The sequence below is a fragment of the Ovis canadensis genome, chromosome 2, assembly GCF_042477335.2.
Source record: "Ovis canadensis isolate MfBH-ARS-UI-01 breed Bighorn chromosome 2, ARS-UI_OviCan_v2, whole genome shotgun sequence".
In the NCBI taxonomy this organism is placed as follows: Eukaryota; Metazoa; Chordata; class Mammalia; order Artiodactyla; family Bovidae; genus Ovis; species Ovis canadensis.
The window spans coordinates 225,922,889-225,949,061 of record NC_091246.1 but is presented as its reverse complement, the minus strand read 5'-3'; the positions used below and the strand labels follow the sequence as shown (position 1 = coordinate 225,949,061).

Here is a 26,173-nt window from a genome sequence, read left to right as displayed (position 1 = left end):
AATGACTGTTCTAGTCAGAATGAAATATTAGTTATTTATTCTTTAATATACAAGAATACCCACCTTTACTCCTATGGCTGTTACATTTTTACGCTAGCATTTTCTTTACCCAGAATATACCTTTCAGTTCTTAAACCGCTCTCTCCACCACCATCCCCACTCCACCTCGTTATGCAGTATTATTTTACAGTACTCCTAAAGCTGTGTTTCTCAAAGTGCAGTTCTTACATCACCTACATCAAAATCATCTGGGAGTGGGAGCTGCTTGTTAAAAATACAGAATTTTCATTTTAGACTAAATAAATAAAATCTCCTGGGTAGGATCCAAGAATTTCATTTTATTAGATTTTTCTATGATTCTTACAAATGTTAACACTTAAAAAAAAAACTTACCAAAGTTTTCAAAATCATTTGTACAAAGGCAGAGAGATACAATTGCGATAATTAGAATGAAATGCAACTCATGGCTATATACACCCACCTGTAAAAGTGCTGCAATAGTACCAAATGAATGCCACAGCATGGGTGCAAGGTCAGGAACAGATTCTCGCTTCTTACTTAACTCCAGCAAAGCATTTTCCCTCGTTTCAGGACTGGACAGCTCGTTGATCCACTGATAGATCTTTTCTCTATCCACCTGAGCCAGTGCAGTAGGCACAGGCTTCAAGTGAAAATAAGAAAAGTAAAAGTAAACATGTGAGTTTCATTAGCATCAAACCAAGTCTTACTCTGCTATAGCCTTTAGAGGGAATATATATTTTGTAAATAACAGGGCATCTTTTTTAGCAACATATACTTGATGGAAACTAATTCAATAAAACACACACACTCCTTAATAATACCATATTTGGAAATTTGCCCTACAGGTATACTTGGGTTGTACTGAAGACATCAGAATGTTTACTGTTGTACTATTTTAAAAGTGGAAAACTTGAAATCTATAAACATCTATCAAAAAAGAACTGGTTAAATATGTATGGGTACATCTTTATTTGGAATACTACACAGCCCTTTAAAAAAGTAATCTCTCTACTGTGCTGATACTAAATAAGAAGCAAAAAAAACAAAGAGTGTAAAATAGCTTACATGCTTCCATTAACACACACACGTATTCTTATATATTTACATACAACATTTCTAGAAGGACACATAAAAAACGAACAGTAGTTACCTTTAAGGTTAGAACCTATATGGGAGACTTATTTTGCATTGTACACAATAAACTCTTTTACATACAGTTTTAATTTTTTAACCACGTGACTACCATAGTTTTTGAAAGAAAAAGTCACCCCCTACTGCTCTTCATTCCCCAGTAACTCCAGCATCCCCCTCCATTAAGGAGAAAACTTACATAATTTTGGAAAAGCTCCCCCCTCTAATGATTCTTATACAGACTCTACCTCCATCCCTTGGAGATTTACTCACTATTTACTCATATATAAACTATATAAAGAATCTTTCATTACTGTGCTATAAAGAATCTCAATATTCCAATAAAAATTTGAGGACTTCTATAATTCTTCACATTTTCAAACAGGCTTGGTTAAGTTCCTTAATTATTCTTACCTGAAAAGTAACATGAAAGACTAGAAAAATGATTACCACTGCTACTTCAGGCTCTGAAGTCCTAACAAATTCATGGCTATTTCTATTCAGAGCCAAATATTGTTTTTACTTCATTCCCCGCATCCCCAAACCATGATTAACAGAGTAGGTAGACAGAAAAGAGATCTACACTTGTAGATTAGACTTCGAATGCTCAGAGGAATTAACTTGCTCAGTTCACCCAAGTACAAAGTTGCATGTTCTAATCTTTCTTGAACCATATTACACAGCTTCTTACAGTATTTATTTATTCCCGTAACACCTTAGTGTGATAGAATAGCGACTGACCCATCCCACATGATATAAAGATGAGGAACAAAAAGCACACTGTCTTCGCTAAAAATCAGAATGAAGTCTAAAGTGGACTCTGAGGGGTACTCACATTTACTTTACTCAAGCTGAACGATCGCCTTCTATAATCAGAAGCTCGATTAGAAGCTTTTAGCTTAATGTTTATCATTTCTCTTGTGTGCTAGAATGAACCACAAAGTGTTCTGCTAAATGGACTATATACCCTGCAACTTAAGTCCTCCTTAAGTGCCTCAGAGTAATCTGCTAAAAGCTGTTTTGTAATTCCCATCAGTGATGCTCAAGAAAACATGAGATTCCTAAATGATGTAGAAGGAATAGGGTAGTTTTCTGATCCCCATTCCCAACAGCAATAACAGTATGGTTCATGCATTTGCCTTTCCTATGCTGCCACAGATAGGCCTTCAACTTTAAAAATTATTTTTGGAAACGTAATTCCACCGGAAGATAGGATATATTTATTTAGAGTATTACATCACCTTAAAAGCTCAGTGAAAACAAGGGCTAAAATTGTAGCTTTGGGTCTCCTGCCCACAATCTCTTGGACTACCTACAATCCTAAAGAGGGGAGTAGGACAATGTTCCAGCAATATAGCATCTATCCTGATTAGTCATTACTCACTCTTAGAGGCCTGTCATCCAGATACTACCATCAGTAAGCTCTACCATCCTCTCCAGAGTCAACCTATGACTTGTTTCCAGCACTCCTGTACCCTATCCCATCCTGGGGAACTCTAGGTGAACACCACCAGGCTGCAATGGTAGGTACCAGCTAGCATATAATGGATTCGGAACTCCAGGCCCTGTCTCCACATATTCCCATTTCCAGAGCTGGTTTGACTCCAACATAGAAGACTGTGCCGCTGGAGTGATGCTGGCACTCTAAAGGGCCAGTGTCTGGTAATCCCTATGGCCATGACCACCGGCTGCCAGTAATACTCCACCTTTTGAAACTACTACGGAAATTTTAGCCTCTATGAGACTTTGGTTCTAAGAGAGCTAGGGAGGTCTGTCAGTTCAGTTGCTCAGTCATGTCCAACTCTTTGTGACCCCATGGACTGCAGCAAACCAGGCTTCCCTGTATATCACCAATACCCAGAGCTTGCTCAAACTCATGTCCATCAAGTTGGTGATGTCATCCAACCATCTCATCCTGCCTTCAATCTCTCCCAGCATCAGAGTCTTATCCAATGAGTCAGTTCTTTGCATCAGGTGGCCAAAGTATTAAGAGTTTCAGCTTCAGCAACAGTCTTTCCAATGAATATTCAGGATTGATTTCCTTTAGGATGGACGGGTTGGATCTCCTTGAAGTCCAAGGGACTCTCAAGAGTCCTCTCCAACACCACAATTCAAAAGCATCAATTTTATAAAAATTAAAAAAAAAAAGAAAGCACCGATTTTTCAGTGCTCAGCTTTCTTCACAGTACAGCTCTCACATCCATACATAACTACTGGAAAAACCATAGATTTGACTAGACGGACCTTTGTTGGCAAAGTAGTGTCTCTGCTTTTTAATATGCTCTCTAGGTTGGTGATAGCTTTTCTTCCAAGGAGCAAGTGTCTTTTAATTTCATGGCTGCAGTCACCATCTGCAGTGATTTTCGAGCCCAAGAAAAGAAAGTCTGTCACTTTTCATTGTTTCCCCATCTCTTTGCCATGAAGTGATGTGACTGGATGCCATGAACTTCGTTTTTTGAATGTTGAGTTTCAAGCCAGCTTTTTCTCTCTCTTCTGTCACTAGCATCAAGAGGCTCTTTAGTTCCTCTTTACTTTCTACCATAAGGGTGTGGTCATCTGCTTAACTGAGGTTATTGATATTTCTCCCAGCAATCTTGATTCCAGCTTGTGCTTCATCCAGCCTGGCATTTCGCATGATGTACCCTGCATATAAGTTAAATAAGCAGGGTGAGAATATGCAGTCTTGATGTACTCCTTTCCCAATTTGGAATCAGTCTGTTGTTCCATGTCCGGTTCTAACTGTTGCTTCTTGGCCTGCATACAGATTTCTCAGGAGGCAGGTTAGGTGGTCTGGTATTCCCATCTCTTGAAGAATATTCCACAGTCTGTTGTAATCTACACAGTCAAAGGCTTTGGCGTAATCAATAAAGCAGTAGATGTCTTTCTGGAACTCTCTTGCTTTTTCTATGATCCAACAGATGTTAGCAATTTGATCTCTGGTTCCTTTGTCTTTTCTAAATCCAGCTTGAACATCTGGAAGCTCACGCACAGTTCACATACTGTTGAAGCCTGGCTTGGAGAATTTTGAGCATTACTTTGCTAGCATATGAGATGAGTGTAATTGTGTGGTAGTTTGAACATTCTTTGGCATTGCCCTTTTTCGGGACTGGAATGAAAACTGACCTTTTCCAGCCCCGTGGCCACTGCTGAGTTTTTCAAATTTGCTGGCATATTGAGTGCAGCACTTTCACAGCATCATCTTTCAGGATTTGAAATAGCTGAACTGGAATTCCTTCACCTCCACTAGCCATGTTCGTAGTGATGCTTCCCAACACCCACCTGACTTTGCATTCCAGGATGTCTGGCTCTAGGTGAATGATCACACCATTGTGGTTATCTGGGTCATGATGATCTTTTTTGTATAGTTCTTCTGTGTATTCTTGCCACCTCTTCTTAATATCTTCTGCTTCTGTTAGGTCCACAGCATTTCTGTCCTTTATTGTGCCCATCTTTCCATGAAATGTTCCCTTGGTATCTCTACTTTTCTTGAAGAGATCTCTAGTCTTTCCCATTCTATTGTTCTCCTTTATTTCTTTGCACTGATCACTGAGGAAGGCTTTATCTCTCCTTGCTATTCTTTGGGGAGAAGGCAATGGCACCCCACTCCAGTACTCTTGCCTGGAAAATCCCATGGGTGGAGCCTGGTGGGCTGCAGTTCATGGGGTCGCTAAGAGTCAGACATGACTGAGTGACTTCACTTTCACTTTTCACTTCATGCATTGGAGAATGAAATGGCACCCCACTCCAGTGTTCTTGCCTGGAGATTCCCAGGGATGGGGGAGCCTGGTGGGCTGTTGTGTATGGGGTCACACAGAGTTGGATACGACTGAAGTGACTTAGCAGCAGCAGCTATTCTTTGGAACTCTGCCTTTAAATGGGTATATCTTTCCTTTTCTCCTTTTCCTTTTCTTTTTCTCTTCTTTCCTCAGCTATGTGTAAGGTCTCCTCAGACAACCATTTTGCCTTTTTTCATTTCTTTTTCTTGAGGGTGGTCTTGGTCACTGCCTCCTGTACAGTGTTACAAACCTCTGTCCATAGTTCTTCAGGCACTCTATCAGATCTAATCCCTTGACTCTATTTCTCACTTCCATTGTATAATCGTAAGGGATTTGATTTAGGTCATACCTGAATGGTCTAGTGGTTTTCCCTACTTTCTTCAATTTAAGTCTGAATTTTGCAATAAGGAGTTCATGATCTGAGCCACAGTCAGCTCCAGGTCTTGTTTTTGCTGACTGTATAAAGCTTCTTCATCTTTGGCTGCAAAGAATATTATCAATCCGATTTCATTATTGACCATGTATAGATGTCCATGTGTAGAATCTTCTCTTGTGTTGTTGGAAGAGGGTGTTTGCTATGACCAGTGCGTTCTCTTGGCCAAACTGTTGGCCTTGGTCCTGCTTCATTCTGTACTCCAAGGTCAAATCTGCCTGTTACTCCAGGTGTCTCTTGCTTTCCTACTTTTGCATTCCAGTGCCCTATGATGAAAAGGACATCTTTTTTGGGGGTTAGTTCTAGAAGGTCTTGGGAGGTCAGGTCGGTATGTGGCCCTCAGGTACAACCTTAGAGAGGAGCTCTGCAGCCACACTAACAAGGAGAAGGAGGCAGTGAGGGCAATTTGGTACCAGAAAATAGCTGAGGTAGGGACCTTCCTTTTCATCACCCCTGATGAATTCTGCCCCAGATTTAATAGCAGAAGGTAGTTTAAACCCACTGAATACCTATTTGTTATGGTATAAATAGTTATTTTTTTAAAAGTGAGAGTTCACATACAGAGCGCTTACTCTATTAGGCAATATCTTAAATAAATGCTTATTATCACAGTCATTTCTTAGATGAGAAAACTGAGAAGTTACTTAAAAGTGGCAAAGCTCAGAATCTGAATTCAGGTGGTCGGGCAGCAAAGTCCATACTCTTAACTGCCTTGCAAATGCTGCTTCTCACTTCTTTAAAGATTCAGTTCAGTTCAGTTGCTCAGTCGTGTCCGACTCTTTGTGACCACATGAATCCCAGCATGCCAGGCCTCCCTGTCCATCACCAGCTCCCGGAGTTCACTCAGACTCACGTCCATCTAGTCAGTGATGCCATCCAGCCATCTCATCCTCTGTCATCCCCTTCTCCTCCTGCCCCCAATCCCTCCCAGCATCAAAGTCTTTTCCAATGAGTCAACTCTTCGCATGAGGTGGCCAAAGTACTGGAGTTTCCTTCCAAACAAATCCCAGGGCTGATCTCCTTCAGAATGGACTGGTTGGATCTCCTTGCAGTCCAAGGGACTCTCAAGAGTCTTCTCCAACACCACAGTTCAAAAGCATCAATGCTTCGGCACTCAGCTTTCTTCACAGTCCAACTCTCACATCCATACATGACCACTGGAAAAACCATAGCTTTGACTGGACAGACCTTTGTTGGCAAAGTAATGTCTCTGCTTTTCAATATGCTATCTAGGTTGCTCATAACTTTCCTTCCAAGGAGTAAGCATCTTTTAATTTCATGGCTGCAGTCATTAGGTCTAATCTAAAGACAACTTTCCAAAAAAACTATTTCCTGTGACTCTGTGACAATAAAGATAGGGAATACATAAAAACCGCAAACAAAAATGAAAACACTACTGTTGTTAGTTCAGCAGAATCTGATAAACAACCAGTACCCAGTATCATTGATACTAAGAGAAATTTTCTTCTTAATGAGATTTGAGGTGCTTAATAATCATCATTGTAATGGGAAGGGTCAATTATAGTTTGACATAATTCCCTACATCAAATTAAGGTTCAAATGGGCATAATTTAGCTAGTGCTGACCACCAACATCCACCCACACACAAACATACACACTCCTTCCCTACCTCTACCAACACATCAACAAGTAATTTTGTAACATACAAGGAAATTTAGTTTTTTGGAGAATAAAAATATTACAACCCCCTTTTTTTTACCCTGAGGTTTGCAGGATCTTCAGTTCCCTGACCAGGTACTGAATCTAGGACCTGAAAGTGAGATCGCTGGGTTCTACCCACTGGACTGCCAGGGCATTCCCTACTTTTTACATTTTGAACTATGCACTGATTTCCATATTAATTTATATTACTAGACAACTGATAAAATACTTTGTACATCATCCCTGAATAAAATCCCAAGGCACAACTCTAACATCTCACTAGATCTTTAATTTCACTTATTTTTGGCTGCACTGGGTCTTTGTTGCTTTGAAGGGCTTCCTCTAGTTACAGTGAGCAGGGGCTACTCTTTGTTGCAGTGGGCGGGCTTCTCATTGCAGTGGCTTCTCTTGCTGTGGAGCTCTAGGTGCGTGGGCTTCAGTAGCTGTAGTATGCAGGCTTGGTAGCTGTGGCTCACAGGCTCAGTCCCTTCACAGCATGCGGAATCCTTCAGGACCAGGGATCGAACCAGTTTCCCTTGCACTGGCAGGTTCCCATCCACTGTGCCATCAGGGAAGTCCTCACTTGATCTTGATGGCAATATTAACTAAAAGCCCGATGCATCTGCCTCTCCTTCTGAAGCCCAAAGACTATTTAGGTACACCTTTCACAAAAATGACTAGGGCTTCCCTGGTGGCTCAAAGGTTAAAGCGTCTGCCTCCAATGCGGGAGCCCCGGGTTCAATCCCTGGGTCGGGAAGATCCCCTGGAGAGGGAAATGGTAACCCACTCCAGTATTCTTGCCTGGAGAATCCCATGGATGGAGAAGCCTGGTAGGCTACAGGCCATGGGGTCACAAAGAGTCGGACACAACTGAGCGACTTCACTTTCACAAAAATACGAATCTGAAAATTGATGACTTCCTAAAAGGGAATGGGATGTAAAAGAGAAGGTAGGGTAGATGAGGAAAGAGAGGGAACTGTATTATACTCTTATTTTTTAAATTAGCTTACGTATTTAGGCTGTGCTGGGTCTTTGTTGGTGGCTCGTGAGCTTTTTCTAGTTATAGGGTGGGGGCTTCTCGTTGCCGTGGCTTCTGTTTCAGAACACAATCTCTAGGGCACTTGGGTTTCAGTAGTTTCAGCAGGTGGGCTCAGGACTTATGGTACCTGGGCTCTAGAGCACAGGCTCAACAGTTGTGGCACACTAGCTATGGGCCTAGCTGCTCCATGGCATGTGAGATACTCCTGGATCAGTTATCAAACCTGTGTCTTCCGCATTGGCAGGCAGATTCTTTACCAGTGAACCAGGAGGAAAGCCCTGAATTGTACTCTTTAAAACATGGTTTCACTGAACGATCACAGCATCATGGTATTACCCTCATTTTACAGCTGATGGAACTATGAGTAAACAGTGGGCAGATTTCTGCCCTCCTCCAGTTCTCTATTTAAAGATCACCTCTAAAGATTCTTAGTTCAGTTGCTACAATTCTTCTAATTTATAATTTACTAATATACCTCTGAGGCTGTGGCTGATACAAACTCAATCTACTTGCACATACCATCCAGTGACAAAGAAACAAATTCATCTAACTTACCTTTTGGAAACTGGGGCTTCCCTGGTGGCTCAGATGGTAAAGAATCTGTCTGCAATGCAGGAGACCCAGGTTCAATCCCTGGGTTGGGAAGATCCCCTGGAGAAGGGAATGGTTACCCACTCCAGTATTCTTGCCTGTCGAATTCCATGGACAGGGGAGCCTGGCAGGCTACACAGTCCATGGGAACACAAAGAGTTGGACACCACTGAGCAACTTTCACTTTCACCTTTTGGAGACTACCTAACTTAGACACACTAACAACAGAATACTACCACACAAGCAGAGGTTAGCAATTTCTGAATCAAATGAAATTTCTAGATCATTTCCTCAGAAAAATACACAATTGTAAACTGTCTTGCATGTAATTTACATTTACCTAAAATTTACAAATAATTCCAGGGAATTCATAGAGTCTACCTATAATCCATTAATAGACCTAGGATTAAGAACCTGTTTATCAGGTTTAAGACTAGGAAAGACCCTGGGACTTCCCAGGTGGTCCAGTAGTTAGAGGACTCCGCACTTTCACTACAGGGGGCCCAGGTTCAATTGTTGGTTGGATTGAGCCTCGTGTGCGGCCAAAAAAAGTTAAAAAGAAAAAAAAAATCAGAAAGACCTCAATTAGCAAGTAACAACACAAGTACCTAACTGGAATGCACACTAGACTGGGAGCTAGAAGTGGTTTCAAAACGGTTTTGCCATTTCTAGAATTGTGCTACCTACGATGAATCATTTACTTTTCTGAGCCTCAATATCCACTGGTTAAATGAGGGAACTATATTAAATAATTAAGTCTTAGTTGCCTCTAAAATCTCAGAACTTTCTTTAAAGTGAGAGACTAAATGTCTACCAAACAATTTTACTGAGGCATAATTTGCATACAATAAAACTGTTATATATACTCATTTAAGTATACATGTCAATGAATTTTGAGATATCTATATACCAGAGTAACCACCACTGCAATTAAGATACATTACTGGACACTCCATTATCCCCCCAAATTCTCTATACTTCTTTCAGTAAACCCCACATTCAGCCCTCCATAAACTAGGTTTGACTTTTCTAGGAACTTTTAATAGGAGGCAATATTTACTGAACATACTAAGTGCCAGTCACTGTGGATTATCTCAAATTATTCTCAAAATTCTAAAAGAAAGAGGTTCAGGGGATTTAACTTACTGGAGTTCACATAAGCAAGTATATGGCAGAATTACATTTAAACTCTAGTCTACTAACACTTGTCTCTAGAATCAGTGAGCCCTACTTAGTCCACAGGACTGAAATCACAAATATTCCAAGCTGAAGAAATTTAATATTTAATAACCCAATATAGAACTTTAAGCTTGATATTCTGTTGCAGTTGGATTTGAGTAAACAGTGAGATCAATGAACATACCCAGAAACAAAGTCACTCTATGAGAAGTCTGATTTGGACTATTAGTTATCATCTTCAAAACTTTCAAGATCAGAAACAAGATCAATTATATTTAATTATATGCTCATATATAACCTGGTTAAAGTCAGCGGTCCTTTCCTTTTAATAGATTAAAAGGAAAAAAAAATTTTTTTTAAGTTCACACTATCAAAACTCAGGAGGGACTCATTCTCTTCTTACCTGTCTATTGGTTTATATGTGGAAAATGTTATTTCAAGTAAATTTTTTCTTTCAATGAAGCCTAACATAGGCAAGACATTTACCAAAGTGAGTCATTAATGGTTAACTCCAAGTGTCACAAACACAAACTCCAATTAACTATACTGATAGTTGGTCTCCCACTTCTAAAAAACCTTAACACAATGTGAAAAGGAGAAAGATATTTATAACTTAAAAGAGACCTACATTTACCCATAAATGGGAAAGAAATATGATCCCTCCTCTTGAGTAAATTTTAAAAAGTTGTTGATGGCTCTCTTAAACAGAAAATGGCTAAATCTATCAGCAAAATTTCATGTTCAAGGGTCAAAAAAACAAGTTGGTTTTCTTATCGATGAATATGTGACAGTGAATACAAAATGGAATTTTGTATTCCAGACTGTATTCTGACTGAAATAGAGATTATTTTCCAAAGTCTGGAGAAGGCTCAACACATGGCTTTTGGTGTCTATATAATGATGATACAATAAGAAAACTCACTTTCCTAACAGCGCCAAAGGGAAATACCAAATTAGCTTAATATTTGTATCTTTATAAAAGAAGGGCCAGAATGTTCTTCAAAATAACTTTTAAAAATGGAAGTGAATAAACAAAGACAATTCGGTCAACTTGCTTAAATCTTCAACAGGAGACAAAGAAGGAGACAGTGTCTAAATTAGATACTTCAGAGTGCAGAATGTTCTTTTTACTTGCAAAAGAAGAGGGTATCTGGGAGTCCAGCACTGCTTCAACAGAGATATGAAATGACTAATGCAGCTGCTAGTTACATAGTGAGGGAGAAACAAGGGTTTAAGAACGTTAGAACTGCCACTGGAAATTTAAAAAAGAGCATACACAGTGCATCTCTTAAAGGCTTACTTTTGGCTGTTTTAGATCACTAGCATAACATTCATTACAGAAGATTCATGGTATACGTGAAAATCTGTGGTTCTGTTAAGCTGAACCAAACTTCAAGGTCCATAGCAAGTGATTTGTTACTTTGCTGATGCAAGAATTAGAGTCCGAAGGCTGAATTCTGGGAGCAAGTCATTTAACCAGTGAATGAACCCAGTCAACCACTGTTCAGTTGCCCAGTCGTGTCTGACTCTGCAACCCCATGAATCGCAGCATGCCAGGCCTCCCTGTCCATCACCGGCTAGCACTTTCTTATTCTTATTTAATACAATCCTGTGTGGTACTTCTGTTTTTATTTTGTTAGATTTGAGAACGTAATTATATTCTGTGATGGCAATAATGAAGACATTAGGACGAAGTATTCTGTAAAGAATGAAGAGTCCAACCTACTTGAAATTATTGGCATAATAAAATATCAAAAGAGTCAATATTTAAGATATCCCAAATGATCTCAATTCCTCCAATCAGTGAATAACATACTGCATTCATATGTGATCACATTCTCCTTTGATACTACTGCCTCCCTAGATGAAGTCATTATTTATTTGCAATTAAAAAATAAAAGGTATACACAAACACAAATTTTCATCGTTAGACAGAAAGCAAGCATCTTCTCAAGCAGTTTAGATTATTGTAGGCACTGTTGGATGTCTTATTGACACAATTTTTAGTGAGGAATATACACCATCAGAGGATGAGATGGCTGGATGGCATCACTGACTCAACGGACATGAGTTTGAGTAAGCTCAGGAGTTGGTGATGGACACTGAGGCCTGGCGTGCCACAGTCCATGGGGTCAGACGTGACCGAGCGACTGAACTGAACTGATACACCATCAGTGTCCCTTTAACCAGATGAGAACAATACAGTCAGTTTAGCCTAAAGGAAGGCACTAAGGATTGGGAAAGGGGTGGCTCAACTTTTTTTTGCTTCAGTCTCTTTATTAACCAAATATTCCAGTGAATAAATAGTACAAATGAACTTAGAGCGTTTGTGTAGTCCAAATAGCAAAACGGGTGGAAAAAAAACACCAAAAGTTCAATTTCTTAATAAAGATAAGTCACTGTAAATTTAATTGAAGAAACATGCATTGAATATTTTAAGTAATGAACCAGAGCTCTAATGGCTGTTTGAAAGATGTATTAGGGAGCAACTGAAAAGAAAAGTTGAATAGGTAGAGACTGGGGAGGCACAGGGCAAACAGCAGCTTGGTATCAAAACCTAGAGAAGTCACAATCAGATTCTGAGACATAGACAAGCCAACCTTAGAATTCTTTGTTTAAACTGTCCCCTCCAAACAGCAGCAACCTCATTTTCTGACTGGCTTCTTCTCATGTTAGTCACTGAGTCCTGTCCAACTCTTTGCAAACCCTCTGTCCATGGAATTATCCAGGCAAGAATACTGGAATGGGTAACCATTCCCTTCTACAAGGGGTCTTCCTGACCCAGGGATCAAACCCAGGTCTCCTGCATTGCAGGCAGATTCTTTACTGTTGTATTACATGTAAAATGTGGAAGAAACAAAAAAGCTGGAGAAACTGCAGTCACCTAGTTAAGAGATTATATAAAAGATACCTCACCCTGTTAAGTTTCAAACACTTTAGAAAGAAGGTGCCAGGAGGCAGAGACGCCACTAGCCCTGGAAATGACAAGGCTGTCTGTAACCTAGTCACACCCAACTCACTTTTAAACTTTAACTTTTGTCTTCTATTAAGGATTTATGTCATTTTACCTGGAAATGCAACTTCAGTATATTATTCTCTCTTTAAGCCACTTCGCCTTGATGCAACTGAAAAAAGTTGGATAAGCATTCCGAAGAGTATGCTCAAATCACATGATACTGTCTGCCCATCACAGCTATTTGCTCTCAGTGGTCACTGCCCTCATCAATACCCCGGCATTCAGCAAAAATATTTGAGCCCTTACTTGGTGCCAGGAACTGTCCTGGCACTGAAGTAGTCATATAAACAGGATCTACATGATCCCTGTCCCTGACCTCAAAAGGGGGACAAATAAGAAGTAAATGAATCAAAACTTGGTTAAAGCTTAAGTAGAAAAGTTGGAACGGCGGCCAGTTGTAGCTGGAGCCTGCAAAGCAATGTGATGAGACTGAAAACAGGGGTAAGGAACATTAACGCTCAGGGAGGGCCTTGTAGGCAATGCAAAGTGTTTGGGTTTTACCTCAACAAAACGGGAAACCTCAGGATTACTTTAGCTAGGTTGTGTGTTTGTCGCTCAGTCGTGTCCACCTCTGTGCGACCCCACGGACTGTATGTAGCCTGCCAGGCTCCTCCGTCCATGGGATTTTCCAGGCAAGAATACTGGACTGGGTTGTCATCTCCTTCTCCAGGGGACCTTCCCGACCCAGGGATCGAACCCAGGTCTCCCGCATTGCAGGCAGACTCTACCCTCTGAGCCACAGTGCATGGTTATTAGGAGTTTACACTGTTTTTCTTGATCAAAGATCACGCTGGTAAAAAGAGATGTATGAAAAAAGGTTTTAAACGCAGAGAACCGTAAGTCAGACATCCTAACTAGTCACTTGTTCAGGTCTCGGATTTTTTATCTGTAGAGCAAGTGGTTTAAGCTAGAGGCCGTTTCCTCCCCGCCGCGATGTGCCTAGGCAGGGAGGGTCAGATGCACCTCGGAAGTCCCCTCGTCCCCGCCAACGCCAAGCACGCAAACGGCGGCCTAAAACTGTTGGTAGAGCAATGAATCAATGAATGGCCCCCCTGGGCCGCAAAGGAGGCGCTCCAGCCGCGCGACCAGGCCCCGGGGCCGGAAAAGAACGCGCTACACCGAGCCAGAGGCCGCGAGAGCCGGCAGGCAGGGAGAGTGGGGGCAGGCTCCGTCACAGCCAAGCTCAGCGAGGAGGGGGGCCGGGTCTTCGCGGGTTGAGGGCTGGAGGACTCTTAGCCTGCCACACGGGGCTAGGAGAAAAGGCCGAAACGCGGGGCTGAGGAGAGGTCTGGGGCCCAGGCTGGGCGGCCCAGTCACTTACCGCAGCCGTCGCCAGACTGTGCATGTTGGGAGAGGACGCCGCTCTCCTCCCACTGCCGGACGCGCCAAGCCGCGTCCCAGCTTCAGCGCCTCAGCCGCCGAAGATGATGACACGCCGCAGCCGCCATCCGCCTCCGGCTCGCTCCGCCCCCTCCGCAGCCCTCTGACCTTTCACCTCTGACCCCGCCCACACAACCTCTTCCCGCCCCACCCCCCCCCAGCTCCTGGAGTTAATCCTCGAGTCTGTTTTGCCCCTGAAGTTTCAAGACCGGAAGGACACCCGCCTCCTGCTAGTCTCCCCCATCCCCAGCTTGGAGCTGGTATCTCCAGAGAAGGGCGTGAACTCTGACCTTCCTCCGGAGGCCAGTGAAGGGCGGGAAAAACCGGGCAGACCGGGAGGACAACAGTGCGCATGCCCAACTGGACTCTGTAGGAGGGAAATGGTAGGAAGGCGAAAAGTGCGTGAAGTAGAGAGTGCGCGTGCGTACTACGGTCCGGGCAGGGGCGGGGCTACCTCGGCGTGATTTCGCCCGGTACTGGGGCGGAGAGAGGGCGTAGAAAGGGCGGAGTTTCCAGGCTTGCGCGCACGCGCTACTCCTGGTCGCGTCGGGTGTGCGTGCGTGCGTGCGTGTTTGCGTGTGGTCACAGTTCCCGCCATCAGCCGCTCTCCCTAACTGGGGGACTGAGCGGCCCCTCTCCGTGCCCGGCGTCCCTTCCTTCGCGACCCCCAGCTCCTCCCTCTCCACGCGGACTCCGTGCTTCCGGCAGGCCTGTCCAAAGCTCCGACTCGCAGGTACAGGTAAGGCGGGCCCGGCGAGCGTCTCAACGGAGCCGTTTTACCCTGCCCCCCCCGCCCCTCACTTCTCGCCCCGTGCGGTCCGCCCACTCGGCGTTCACTCTTTTGGAGTTCACCGGCTGCGGTTCAGCCCACCCCCGTTCCCGCGACGCCCTCTGTCGCCTCACAGGTACTCCACTTGTGTGTTCCCTCAGGCTTTTCCTCTCCTTTGACCGGGTCTTTACTGTCACTCGCTCCCCCCCGTGACCCAAACCTGGCCCCTCTTTGCTGGGGGCTGTTGTTGTCCGTCACTCGCCCTTTAGCGAGGCCTGCTATCTCTTCAGGTGACTTCCGTTGCCGCATGTCCATCGGGCCTTGGGATATGATACTGTTTCACTTTCTTGGCTATTCTTCACCTCTCTCCTAGTCATCTTTCACTCAAAGGCATGGGTTATATTTTTTTTCGTGCCTTTGGTTGTTCCCCATCTCTAGCCATCAAATCAGGTTGTCAGGTTTACCTATTTTAGGTCATGATCTGTGAAAGGAAATAATAATTTATGACAAAATCCTCTGTCTAGAAAGTTGGTCTGTGGGTGGTTTTGTAATCCTTTCAAAATTTAGGCTCTGTGTAAATGCCTCTTGGGGGTGGCAGTGTCTGACATGCCTCTAACTGGAAGAGCTGTCTGAACAGCGGATGTCAAGTAGGCAATTGGATTATACTGGGGTTGGAGCTTAGTTGTAAGCTGGGTGTATAGATAAATGTGTGTGTGTGTGTATGTATATAGACATCACCTATATATAGTTGATAGTAATTGAAGTAATTGATAGTAATTGAAGCCATGGATGTGGATGAAATTGCCTGAGGAGAGTGCATTGCTAAAAAGGAAAGGGACCTAGGATGGAGCGCTGAGGGATTCTTGGTGTTTTGTAACCTGATAGAGGAGTACAAGTTTTGCAGAAAAGATGAAAGAAGTTATCAATGATGTTGAATTCTGTTGAAAGGTAAAGACAAATGACTGAAAAGCTTGTTGACATCAAAGTAATCGATGATCATAGTGAGAGATGTTTGATGGAATAAAATGGATATCTGGGTGCAGTCTTGTTCTCCTTTTACTGTTCCCTTCCACCCTAAGCTTTAGATTCTACCTGTATGTTGATGGTGAAGGACAGGGAAGTGTGGTGTGCTGCAGTCCATGGAATCACAAAGAGCTGGACACGGACTTAGTGACTTAACAACAATAGATGACTTGAGAAGTTTTATTTCCAGTGTATTTCCTCTGTTTTCAACTCAGAGTCTAAATAGCTAATTGTCTGCTGGACATCTTAATTTGATTTTTTTCCTTAAGAGTTTCAAAAGAACAAATCTGAAACCAGTCTCCCCTCCATACCTAAATATGTTATTTTCCAGTATCCCATTTTATTAAGTGGTATTTCCATTTACGTAGTCTAGAACCTTGAAAACTAATCTTGACTTCTCATCATCCCATGTATCTATACTCTCTTCAGGTTCTATTTATTGTATTTCCATTATGTGTCTTGGATCTATTTCTGTATATTTTCATTATCACTTTTGTAATTCAAGCGACAACACTTTTTCACCTGGACTTAATGTTCCTTACAGTCTCATTTGTAAAATGGGAATGATCACCTTGTTGGACTGCTATAAGGATTAAATGAAATAACCATGGTAAGCACATTACATTAAATAGCCAGTGAGTATTAACTATTATTGTAATTGTTATTATAAGCTGAATCACTTCAACTGGTTCTAATTTCTTTCATTCTTGCTTTTGTCACTCTCCTTCCCAAACCCAAACCAACCATATCACGTTTCCATTTAGCAGTAACATGTCATTTGTCTGCTTAAAAACCTTCAGTGGATTTCCCATGACTAAATATTTATTACATTAGGATAAAATTAAAAATGTTTACTATGATGTGTAAGATTCTGCATAACCTGATTCTTTCCCACTTCATTTCACCCCATTCTCTTTTCCCTCACTAAACTCCAGCCACAATGTTTTTCATTTGCTTAGTTACACCAAGTTATTTCCCACCATAGAACCTTTGCATGTGTGGTTCTGGACTGTTCCAGCATGACTATCTCTCAATTAACTCATTCTTCAATTTTCACCTGATGTGGTACTTCCTTAGAGAAGCCTTCTCTTGATACTCTCTAACCTGTATCCCCCTGCTGCTGCTAAGTCGCGTCAGTCGTGTCTGACTCTGTGCGACCCCATAGACAGCAGCCCACCAGACTCCGCCATCCCTGGGATTCTCCAGGCAAGAACACTGGAGTGGGTTGCCATTTCCTTCTCCAATGCATGAAAGTGAAAAGTGAAAGTGAAGTCCCTCAGTCATGTCCGACTCTTAGAGACCCCATGGACTGCAGCCTACCAGGCTTCTCCACCCATGGGATTTTCCAGGCGAGCATACTGAAGTGGGATGCCATTGCCTTCTCTGTGTATCCCCCTGCTGCTGCTGCTGCTGCTCAGTCAAGTCAGTCGTGTCCGACTCTGTGCGACCCCATAGACGGCAGCCCGCCAGGCTCCGCCGTCCCTGGGATTCTCCAGGCAAGAACACTGGAGTGGGTTGCCGTTTCCTTCTCCAATGCATGAAAGTGAAAAGTGAAAGTGAAGTCACTCAGTCGTGTCTGACCCTCAGCGACCCCATGGACTGTAGCCTGCCAGGCTCCTCCATCCATGGGACTTTCCAGGCAAGAGTACTGGAGTGGGGTGCCATCGCCTTCTCCGGTGTATTCCCCTACCCATCCTAAATTAGGTACCCTGTGAGAATTTCTCACCATGCCCTGAACTTTGTACCATATTCAGTACTTTTAATTATATATTTACTTGTGTGATTTAAAGTCTATCTTCCACTTGAATATGGGTTAGAAATGATTTCATTTCTGTTTCTCAAGAATTTGTTGAAATGAATAAGTAAATTGGAGCTTGCTAGAAGAACCATCATGTCTTTGGGAAACACCAGCTTACTGATATTTTTGTTAACTGATGACAAGCGCCTTTTTTCACTCCACAGACAAAAGATGCAAAAAGACAAAGTTTCCCTCTTTGGGCAATATTACCTGTTCCTAGGTCATAGAATCATTCAGACTTTAGGTTCTTTGAATTGGAGAAAAATTTCATTGAGGTCAACTTCTCTCTTTGTTTTCAGCCACCACACAATTTTATCTCTTTGTGCATTAGTTTTATGGCTCATTTTAGGAAAGAAAGCCCTTAGAAATCAAAGCAGTGATTTACATATTTTAACAACAGGTTAAACTGCAAGACCAGTAAATAAGTTTCCAAAAATATGTAAAGAAAAATTTCATGTTTAAGTAAGTTGCTGGTGGTGGTTATGGAAGAAAATACCAAAATTTAATAATTTGTGTGTGTAGAACAAAATTTGTGTAGAGAAATAGAAAATTAAAAATAGGAGTGCCAAACACAGAAGCATTTGGATTTGATAGGTAGTGATGAGCTGTTAAAATGTTTGAGAGAATGTTTCAATTAAGCAAGACGAATAAGTTCTAAAGATAAGCGGTACAACATTGTACCTATAGTTAACAATACTATATTGTACACTTAAATGTTTGTTAAGAGGGTAGATCTCATGTTAAATATTCTTACCGCAATAAGATTTAAAAATATTTTTAATGCTTGGGAGGGGAATTAGCCTCAGTAGCAAGTATTTTAGCATTTACTAAGTACCTGTTGTTTTGTTGGAGTAAAAAAGAAAGTAAGGCAGGTCCCCTCCATCTCCCCCTTCTCCTTGAGAGAGAAAGTTGAGAGAAGGAGTGCACTCTTTAGTTGGTGTGCTAAGTCAATTCAGTCATGTCTGACTCTTTGCCACCCCATGGACTGTAGCCTGCCAGCCTCCTCTGTCCATAGGATTTTCCAGGCAAAGATGCCAGAGTGGGTTGCCATTTCCTCCTCCAAGGGATTTTCTTGACACAGGGATCAAACCCACGTCTCTTATGTCCCCTGCATTGGCAGGCAGGTTCTTTACCACTAGCACCACCTGAGTTGGTAATAGATTTTTTAAAAGTCCTATTATAGGATAAAGAATTTGTTGCATAGAAAAAGCTTGAGAGAATGAAGACTGGAAAGTGGTTGCTACAAACCTTTGAGGATGCAGTATGGTAGCAGTTACAAACATGAGTTCTGGTGTGTTTCTTACTGACTCTTAAGTGACCATGGATAATTTACCTAATCTAAGCCTCGGTTTCCTCATTTGTAAATTAGTGATATTAATAATCCCTGTTCTTCAGGATATTGTAAAGATTATGAAATATTGCATGTATGGTGCTTCATACTGTGCTTAGTAAGTGTTGAGTAATAAATATTAGGTGGGAAAGATTAGCAAAGTGATGTGTTTCTGAATTAGGGTGGTAGTAATGAGTGACTGTTTCAAATAAGAACAAGGCTAAAGCTGATGCGGAGATTTTTTGTGCCTAAATGACAGTGGAAAGAGAAATGCAGGAAAGTCTGGGGAATCTCTTAAAGAGGACATGGACTGTGTCATGCTCACATTTGTGTCCCTACCATAGCGCCATCAAATTGGAGTAACTCAATAAATGATTTTTTACCAAGTGAACAAAGGAGTTTAGAGTTGATGTTGTAACAGTCAAGAAGATAGTGAGAAGTGTTTGGGTAGAAGAATTTCAGGGAAAATTGAGGCTTTTAAGAGGCCTAAATTTGAGAAACAAGCCCATGAATTTAGTTTTGAAAGAAAAGTAAAAACCTAGTTTACCCACCTTTTGAAATTTGTATCAGCATCTTTTGAAAGTGGTGATTTAAAACCATGATACGTAACAATGTAAAGTTAACAAATGAAATACTGCCTTTTTAGTTTCAAAATGTAACAGGAATAAATAAACCAAGATACGAATTGATCTAGGGGCAGGCTCTGGGAGTCCCTCATTTTGCACAGCAGATATATTCCTAAAGTTGTTGAGTCCGTGTCTCTGTGTGTGTGTGTGTGTGTGGTATGTGTACAAGTGTATCTTGAGCATTATACTTTAAATGTTTTTAGTAGTTTGTGAGTTTTAAATAGTCAGAGGGTTAATCTTCGTTGTGTAAATGAGCACATTTTGAAAATTGTAATTTTGTAAATGAGATTTTTTTTAAAAAAAAGCACACTTATATTTCCTTTAGCTGAGTTGATGGCACCTGGAGAACTGGCATAGCTGCAGAATATGAGTAGTTCCCCAAGAAGAGTGCATTGCCTTTGGCACAAGGATCAGAATAAAGGTGAATTGTTATTACATAGGGTTTTTCAGTAAAAGTCTCTGAAAAGTAAGTAATGTTTTTATTTTGGATATATGTTTCCAAGAGTATGCTAACTAGCAAGAACTGACCATTTTCTTCTGTTTTGTAGTAGTAATTTTTGTGTTTTAGCATGCTTTCTTAACCCTCTGCATAAGAATATTTTCAAAGCAGTACCTGAAATAAGAGCATTTAAATAACTATAGAGGGTATAAAAACATTTTTGCCAATGTTATTGAGCTTTCACGGATTGCTCAGAATTGAAGAGTGATTTCAAAAATGGTGAAAAAATTTAGGGAAAAGCAAATCTCTTTGGATGTACCTAAAGAATAATTGGTTTTTCTTGTACTTTGTCTTCCTAATATCACTTTGACAGTGAATTAGCATTACAGAGTTTAATGAAACCTTGTCTTTGTTAGGTTCATAGAAAGTTGAACTGTTACTGGATCATGCTAGATACTTGAAGGGAAACTTAGTGTTTTTTTCTCTTCCAAATAGGGCAAACTGATAATATGATCAGTGTACAAAAGAAAATGCAGCTTACTCATTTAGTGCAAGAGCAGACAATGGACTGGATTGAGACATTAAGAAAAAATTGTATTGATTCTGCCAATTTTATGTCTTGTACCTTTTAGGTTTTTTCTCTTAGCAGAAAGAGATTACTAGTAGAAATTGTTAAGAAAATGTTCAATATCTGAAGTAAAATTTTATACACTTAACCAAAACTCTGCATCAGAATATTTGAGAATTATATGTAGAGAAATCATGTATTACATGTAGAGAAAATTATAGAGGGAAACAGAAGTAACCAGTAAAGTTTTTTCTTACATACTTTATTGAACTTTGAAATCTTTATTTCCAAATCTTGTTAAATAATCTAATTTTTTAAAATATGTTTTTGTTGGAGGAATTCAAGGTCAATGTCCTTTATTTACTTTTTGGTCTGTAAGGAAAACACTGAGACAATGGGGTTTTAACTATTCCCTTATAATTTGGCATCCTAAATGTATAAGAAAAGATAATTTGATAAGCCTCTTAAAGTATAGCTTCTTTGTTGATCAGTAGATTATATGAATCCTAGTTTAGACAAGTTTGCTGATTTTTTTGTTTTAATAATGCATTCTGTAACTGCATATTCTTGTTTTTCTCATTGATATGTGGACAGCTTTGCATTTAGGAGAAATTCAGATGCACATAGAAAAAGACTGGAAGTAGTTTTCAAAGAATGAGATATATAGTACAGAATGATGTTCCTGTAAAGAGCTTAATAAATATAATCCTATACTGGCCATATAAAAGGAGTTTATGGTTCTAGTATCTGCTGCTGTATATTTTAACTGTAAAATGATAAAATTGATTGTGCTGGTTTATTATTCTTGAATAATGACGTGGTTTCTTATGTGCCAGACAGTGTCCTAGTGAGGATGCAAAAACAAAGAACATATTCCCTGTCTTCAAATAATAGAGTTTTCCATTTTCATTTGGTGGCTCTCTGTAGGGAGCACTGGTGTGGGCTTCTCAACATCCATCATACCCCAACTGATAAGTCTAGGACAGTTGGGCCTGTCTTCCATCCCACATAGAAGAGAGAGACAAAGAGGTAAATAGATAGTTGGTAATACAATGTGATGACTGCCCTACTAGTGGTAAATGCAGGGTACAGCAGAAGAGCAAAGCATTACATGCTCTCAGTGTGTATATGGGATGAGAGAATAATTGAAAGATAGCTAGAAAGGGCATCTTAGAGAAGATAATATTTAAATTGAGTTTTGATTTTATAGCCAGGATAATTTAAAAGGGGGGGGGTTGTGGAAGATGGGGAGAATAGGTAAAAAACCCTCCAGATATAGACCACAGTCTGCAAAGATATAGTGGCATGAGAATGCATGCCTTTTTAAGGAAAATTGTAAATAGTAGATGGCTGAATTTGGAGAGTTTATTGGGGTTAGAGGGGTAAGCAGGGCATGAATCATGATGGGTGTTTATGTCATGTGAATGAGTAGATTTTATTGTGAGGGCATGTGCTCTGTTGTGCTCAGTTGTTCAGTCATGTCCAACTCTTTGTGACCCCATGGACTGCAGCCCACATGGGGAGCTGTTGAATGATTTTGTGGATAGTGATGTGAGTTGATCTGAAGTTCATCATGAAGATGTCTGGAAGGTATATAGAGGTTAAATTGACAAATTTACCTTCCATTTCCAGTCCAATACTAATAATCATCAAGAGAGATGTTAAAGATAACTCATGTTTTTGGCATGGACAACTGGAGTAGAAGAGGGATCACATATTCTTGGCAGTGCAATGAGACAGAGTGGAAAAAATCTCAAGGCTATATCCAAGCAGTAAAACATTAAATTAGTAATTGTTAAAAAAAAAAAAAGGCATTACAAACACATTGCTGATTTTATAGTTACTAGTTGGAACAAAATGTCACATTAACAGACAGGTCTGTGAACAATAGTGGCCTCTATTACTTTGATGGATTCATACACTCAGATAATTAGAGTATATAAATCTGGCCACAATTAGGCACTCAAAAAATTCAATCACTGAATAATACTAGAGGACTTACGATACAAAACACCTTAAATAATTCAAAGTGTTTTCATATCTCTCTTTAAATTTATTCTTAGGTGTTTGATATATAGCACCTTGGGGCCTTGAACTAGGGTTCTCCAGTCTATATCTTACCTCTAGGTGGGTTTTGTTTGATTTGAAACTTTGAATTCATTGTCCAGAATTTAAAATGGGCAGTTTGACATAAAAATTTGATTGCATTTTCTTGAAGAATTTGATGATCTGGTAATGCTGGGTTCATGGCAAAGCTGGCTAGATTTGAATAGAAGTTTTCATATTTTGCCTGTCTAAATCGTTTGTGTCACCTGTTTAGCCTCTATAGGCAGTGAGTTGGTGACCGTTGTTAACAAATTGTCTGGGATCTTTGGAGAAAGAGGTGTTGCAGACAAGGAATAAATTCAGAAAGTGGACACTAATTTCATTCATATTGAAGCTGCTGTCTATTGAATGCCTAATGAGTTTTAGCAATATTTCATTTAATTCTGCAACACTATAGCATTGCTGTTTTACAGCTGAGAAAACTAGTGGTGAGGAAAGGTAAGTTAAAAGTTAGTAAGTGACAGAGCTGGCTCCTGGTACTTAGATCTAGTATGTTTTTCCTTTGTACATATATTAGTTTTTAGCTTTTCTAGTTGAGTTGTTTAGGCAGAGGCAAAGTTTAATGGTTTTTAACTTATTAAATTAAGAATCTGTATTAGAGGCCATGTTTCTAGAGATTTGAAGGCTGTAGTGTAAATTTTGTTTTAATTTTATTTGATTGTGTATATATGTGTAACACTGTTTGATAATCATTTTCTGCTGTTTAATTGTATTTACTTGCTGACATCTGTTAAGCAAGTTTTAAGAGTCTTAGACATTCTGTCATATCTGTAAGTATCAGAAGTTCACTTGGGAAATTTGAATATTTGTGAAAGATAAAATTGGTAAAAATTCTTTCCAGGAATGGTAGAGTTAAAACATAAATAGTAGGTGGATCTTAGGAAGAGGGGTTTTTTGGTTAGTTTTGCCTAGAGAATAAATGATTTTCTCAAATAATGTAGTTGTTGAGGTTAAATTAATTTGATTATTTTCACAATTATTTATTCATATAATATGTTTTATACATGTGGATATGCTTAGGTGATATGATTTGATGTTTCAGTAGGAACTCAATTCTAAAGAATGGAATCAGCTGACTGAATTTTTTTTTTTTACTTATATTTGAAATTCAAGATCCTTTAGAATCATGAAGGAAGGTAAAAGTTGGCCATATTGCCATGGGCACTCACACTGAGAATGGAATCTTTAGTATTCCTGATTGTCATACAGTGACAGCAGTATGGTTGTTAATGCTGCAAAATGCAAAATTTAGACACTAAATGGACTCAGGTACATGGCTAAGGAGAGAGCATGTACAGAAAAAATAAAAGGTGGGTAAATTCAGTCACTGAACATCAGTGACTGCTTCATTTGTTCTTACCAGTGCTATCCAGCTAATCAGAGCCTTTGAGGATATTTAATAAAAGGTAGTTTATTGAAAACAGAGAAAAAGATATATGATGGTTCATTAAGTGTTCTCTTTCAAACTCTTGTTTTAAATCACTAGTAAGTTGTAACTTATTATTTTATTTTATTTTTCTTCCTTAGACTGTGTCAGGTGAAGGTGTATTTTTTCTTTTTAATTTGGCTAGAAGCAATTTATTTTTAAAGAAAATATGTCTCCTCTGAAGATACATGGCCCTATCAGAATTCGAAGTATGCAGACTGGGATTACAAAATGGAAAGAAGGATCCTTTGAAGTTGTGGAAAAAGAGAATAAAGTCAGCCTAGTAGTTCACTACAATACTGGAGGGATTCCAAGGATATTTCAGGTATTAACCAAATTTTGATTTGGAATAGACCTTCAAATCACATCCTTTAGTGAACAGCTATTCTCTGCCACACTAAATAGCATAGTACCCCTACTAGATTACTATTTGTTTAATTTTCAGGTCGCTGATACTATTAAAAATTATTCAGCAGAATTGTTGATGGTATATAATAAAGAGTAGAAAGTAGTCACCATTGTTGAAAAGAAACTGGTGGGAAGAGGAAGCTGGGAGAAACTGAGTCTGGATACTGTCTAAGCTATTTTTAAAACCACATTTAGGATAACTTCAGTTATGAAGTTATGTCCCCACCCCCTGGCAACCAACATATGTGATAAATTCATAACTATTTAGTATTAGCTTTTAATAGGATTCATTAGTGTCTTTTTAATTTCGTCTTCCTAATTAATCCTGCCAAAGGTTGTGGTATGGACCATTCAGGGATGATATTCAGGGTCATCTTTATAGCCATTTTCTTCTGTTAACTTTTTTTTTTAAATTATTTATTTATTTGGCAGCATTGGGTCTAAGATCTTCATTGCATCATGCAGGATCTTTTACTGCAGTGCAGAGATTCTTTAGTTTTGGTGTGCAGACTTAGTTTGCTTTGCAGCATGTGGGATAATAGTTCCCTGACCAGGATCAAACCCGAGTCCCCTGCTTTGTAAGGCAGATTCTTAACCTTTGGACTACCAGGGAAGTCCCTCTTCTGTTAACTTTTGAAGGACCTCGTTATTTTATCACTATAAAAAATAATTTTGTTTTCACTTCTGTCTTGTACAGCCAAGAATTACTTCTGTTGATATGAGCTGAATTTAACGTCTTACGTTTTCTGCACTTAAAAATGCTATATTTGTTAATTAGATTATATAAAAGTGTAATATTCTAAAGTACTCTTTCGAAGAGTAATTTATAAAACTTTATGCTTGAGAACTTGAGCTGAAGTAAAATTTCTGTTTTTGCTTTTAACTTTTGAAAGTAAATTGGTTATGATTTTTATGTATCAAAAGTATTCTTAAATAGATTATAGGTGGTGACATGCGTAGTAGAAACAATAGTTTCTACCACATTCATATACATGTGACCATCTCAATGAAAGATTTTTTTTTTAAACAGAGATTCAGTCTTTGAGTCCTCAACTCAAATTAGCACACAGTAAATTTTTTTTTTAATTTAAATACTTAAGCAAACATAGATCTTTAGAAGCATGATGAGTCTACCTGTGATTAAACTTTTCATCTCAGTTCTAGATCAGTTTTGCATTGAGCATTCATTTGTTAACCACCTGTAGAGTACTGTGATGGGTACTGGGCTAAGAATACAGAGTTGAGTGAGGCACTTTTCCTCTCAAACTTAAGAGTAACCAAATGCATTCTCAGCTGTAAAAATACCTCAGAGATACTGATGTAACATAAAGAAGGAAGTGTTTTGTGCTCTGAGAATTTAAAGGATAGGTAAGAATTTGCTAGACACAGTGAAGGTAAGGTAAAGATGATTTCTATAATGTACAGATACATGCTAGTGTGAATCAACATTCA

At 39.9% G+C, this 26,173-nt stretch overlaps 2 protein-coding genes across 10 annotated transcripts in view; one reads left to right on the top strand and one right to left on the bottom strand.

The window, feature by feature from the left end:
• The window catches only part of CNOT9 (CCR4-NOT transcription complex subunit 9), a 31,359-nt gene extending 16,700 nt beyond the window's left edge, over positions 1-14,659 (bottom strand). The window contains exons 1-2 of one of the 2 annotated variants that reach the window (XM_069578353.1): positions 14,170-14,659; positions 482-661 (exon numbers count right to left, since the gene is read on the bottom strand). In XM_069578353.1, coding sequence (XP_069434454.1) covers positions 482-661; positions 14,170-14,193 — 204 coding nt within the window. In that variant the 5' untranslated portion in view covers positions 14,194-14,659. Of the gene's footprint in view, positions 1-481; positions 662-12,900; positions 13,028-14,169 lie in introns of those variants that run through there. The other variant, XM_069578354.1, reaches the window with a different exon arrangement.
• Positions 14,534-26,173, top strand: part of USP37 (ubiquitin specific peptidase 37) — an 85,694-nt gene continuing 74,054 nt past the window's right edge. The window contains exons 1-4 of one of the 8 annotated variants that reach the window (XM_069578344.1): positions 14,715-14,967; positions 20,100-20,240; positions 24,001-24,197; positions 24,415-24,638. In XM_069578344.1, coding sequence (XP_069434445.1) covers positions 24,483-24,638 — 156 coding nt within the window. In that variant the 5' untranslated portion in view covers positions 14,715-14,967; positions 20,100-20,240; positions 24,001-24,197; positions 24,415-24,482. Of the gene's footprint in view, positions 14,968-20,099; positions 20,241-21,642; positions 24,639-26,173 lie in introns of those variants that run through there. The other 7 variants (XM_069578350.1, XM_069578347.1, XM_069578343.1 and 4 more) reach the window with 7 other exon arrangements.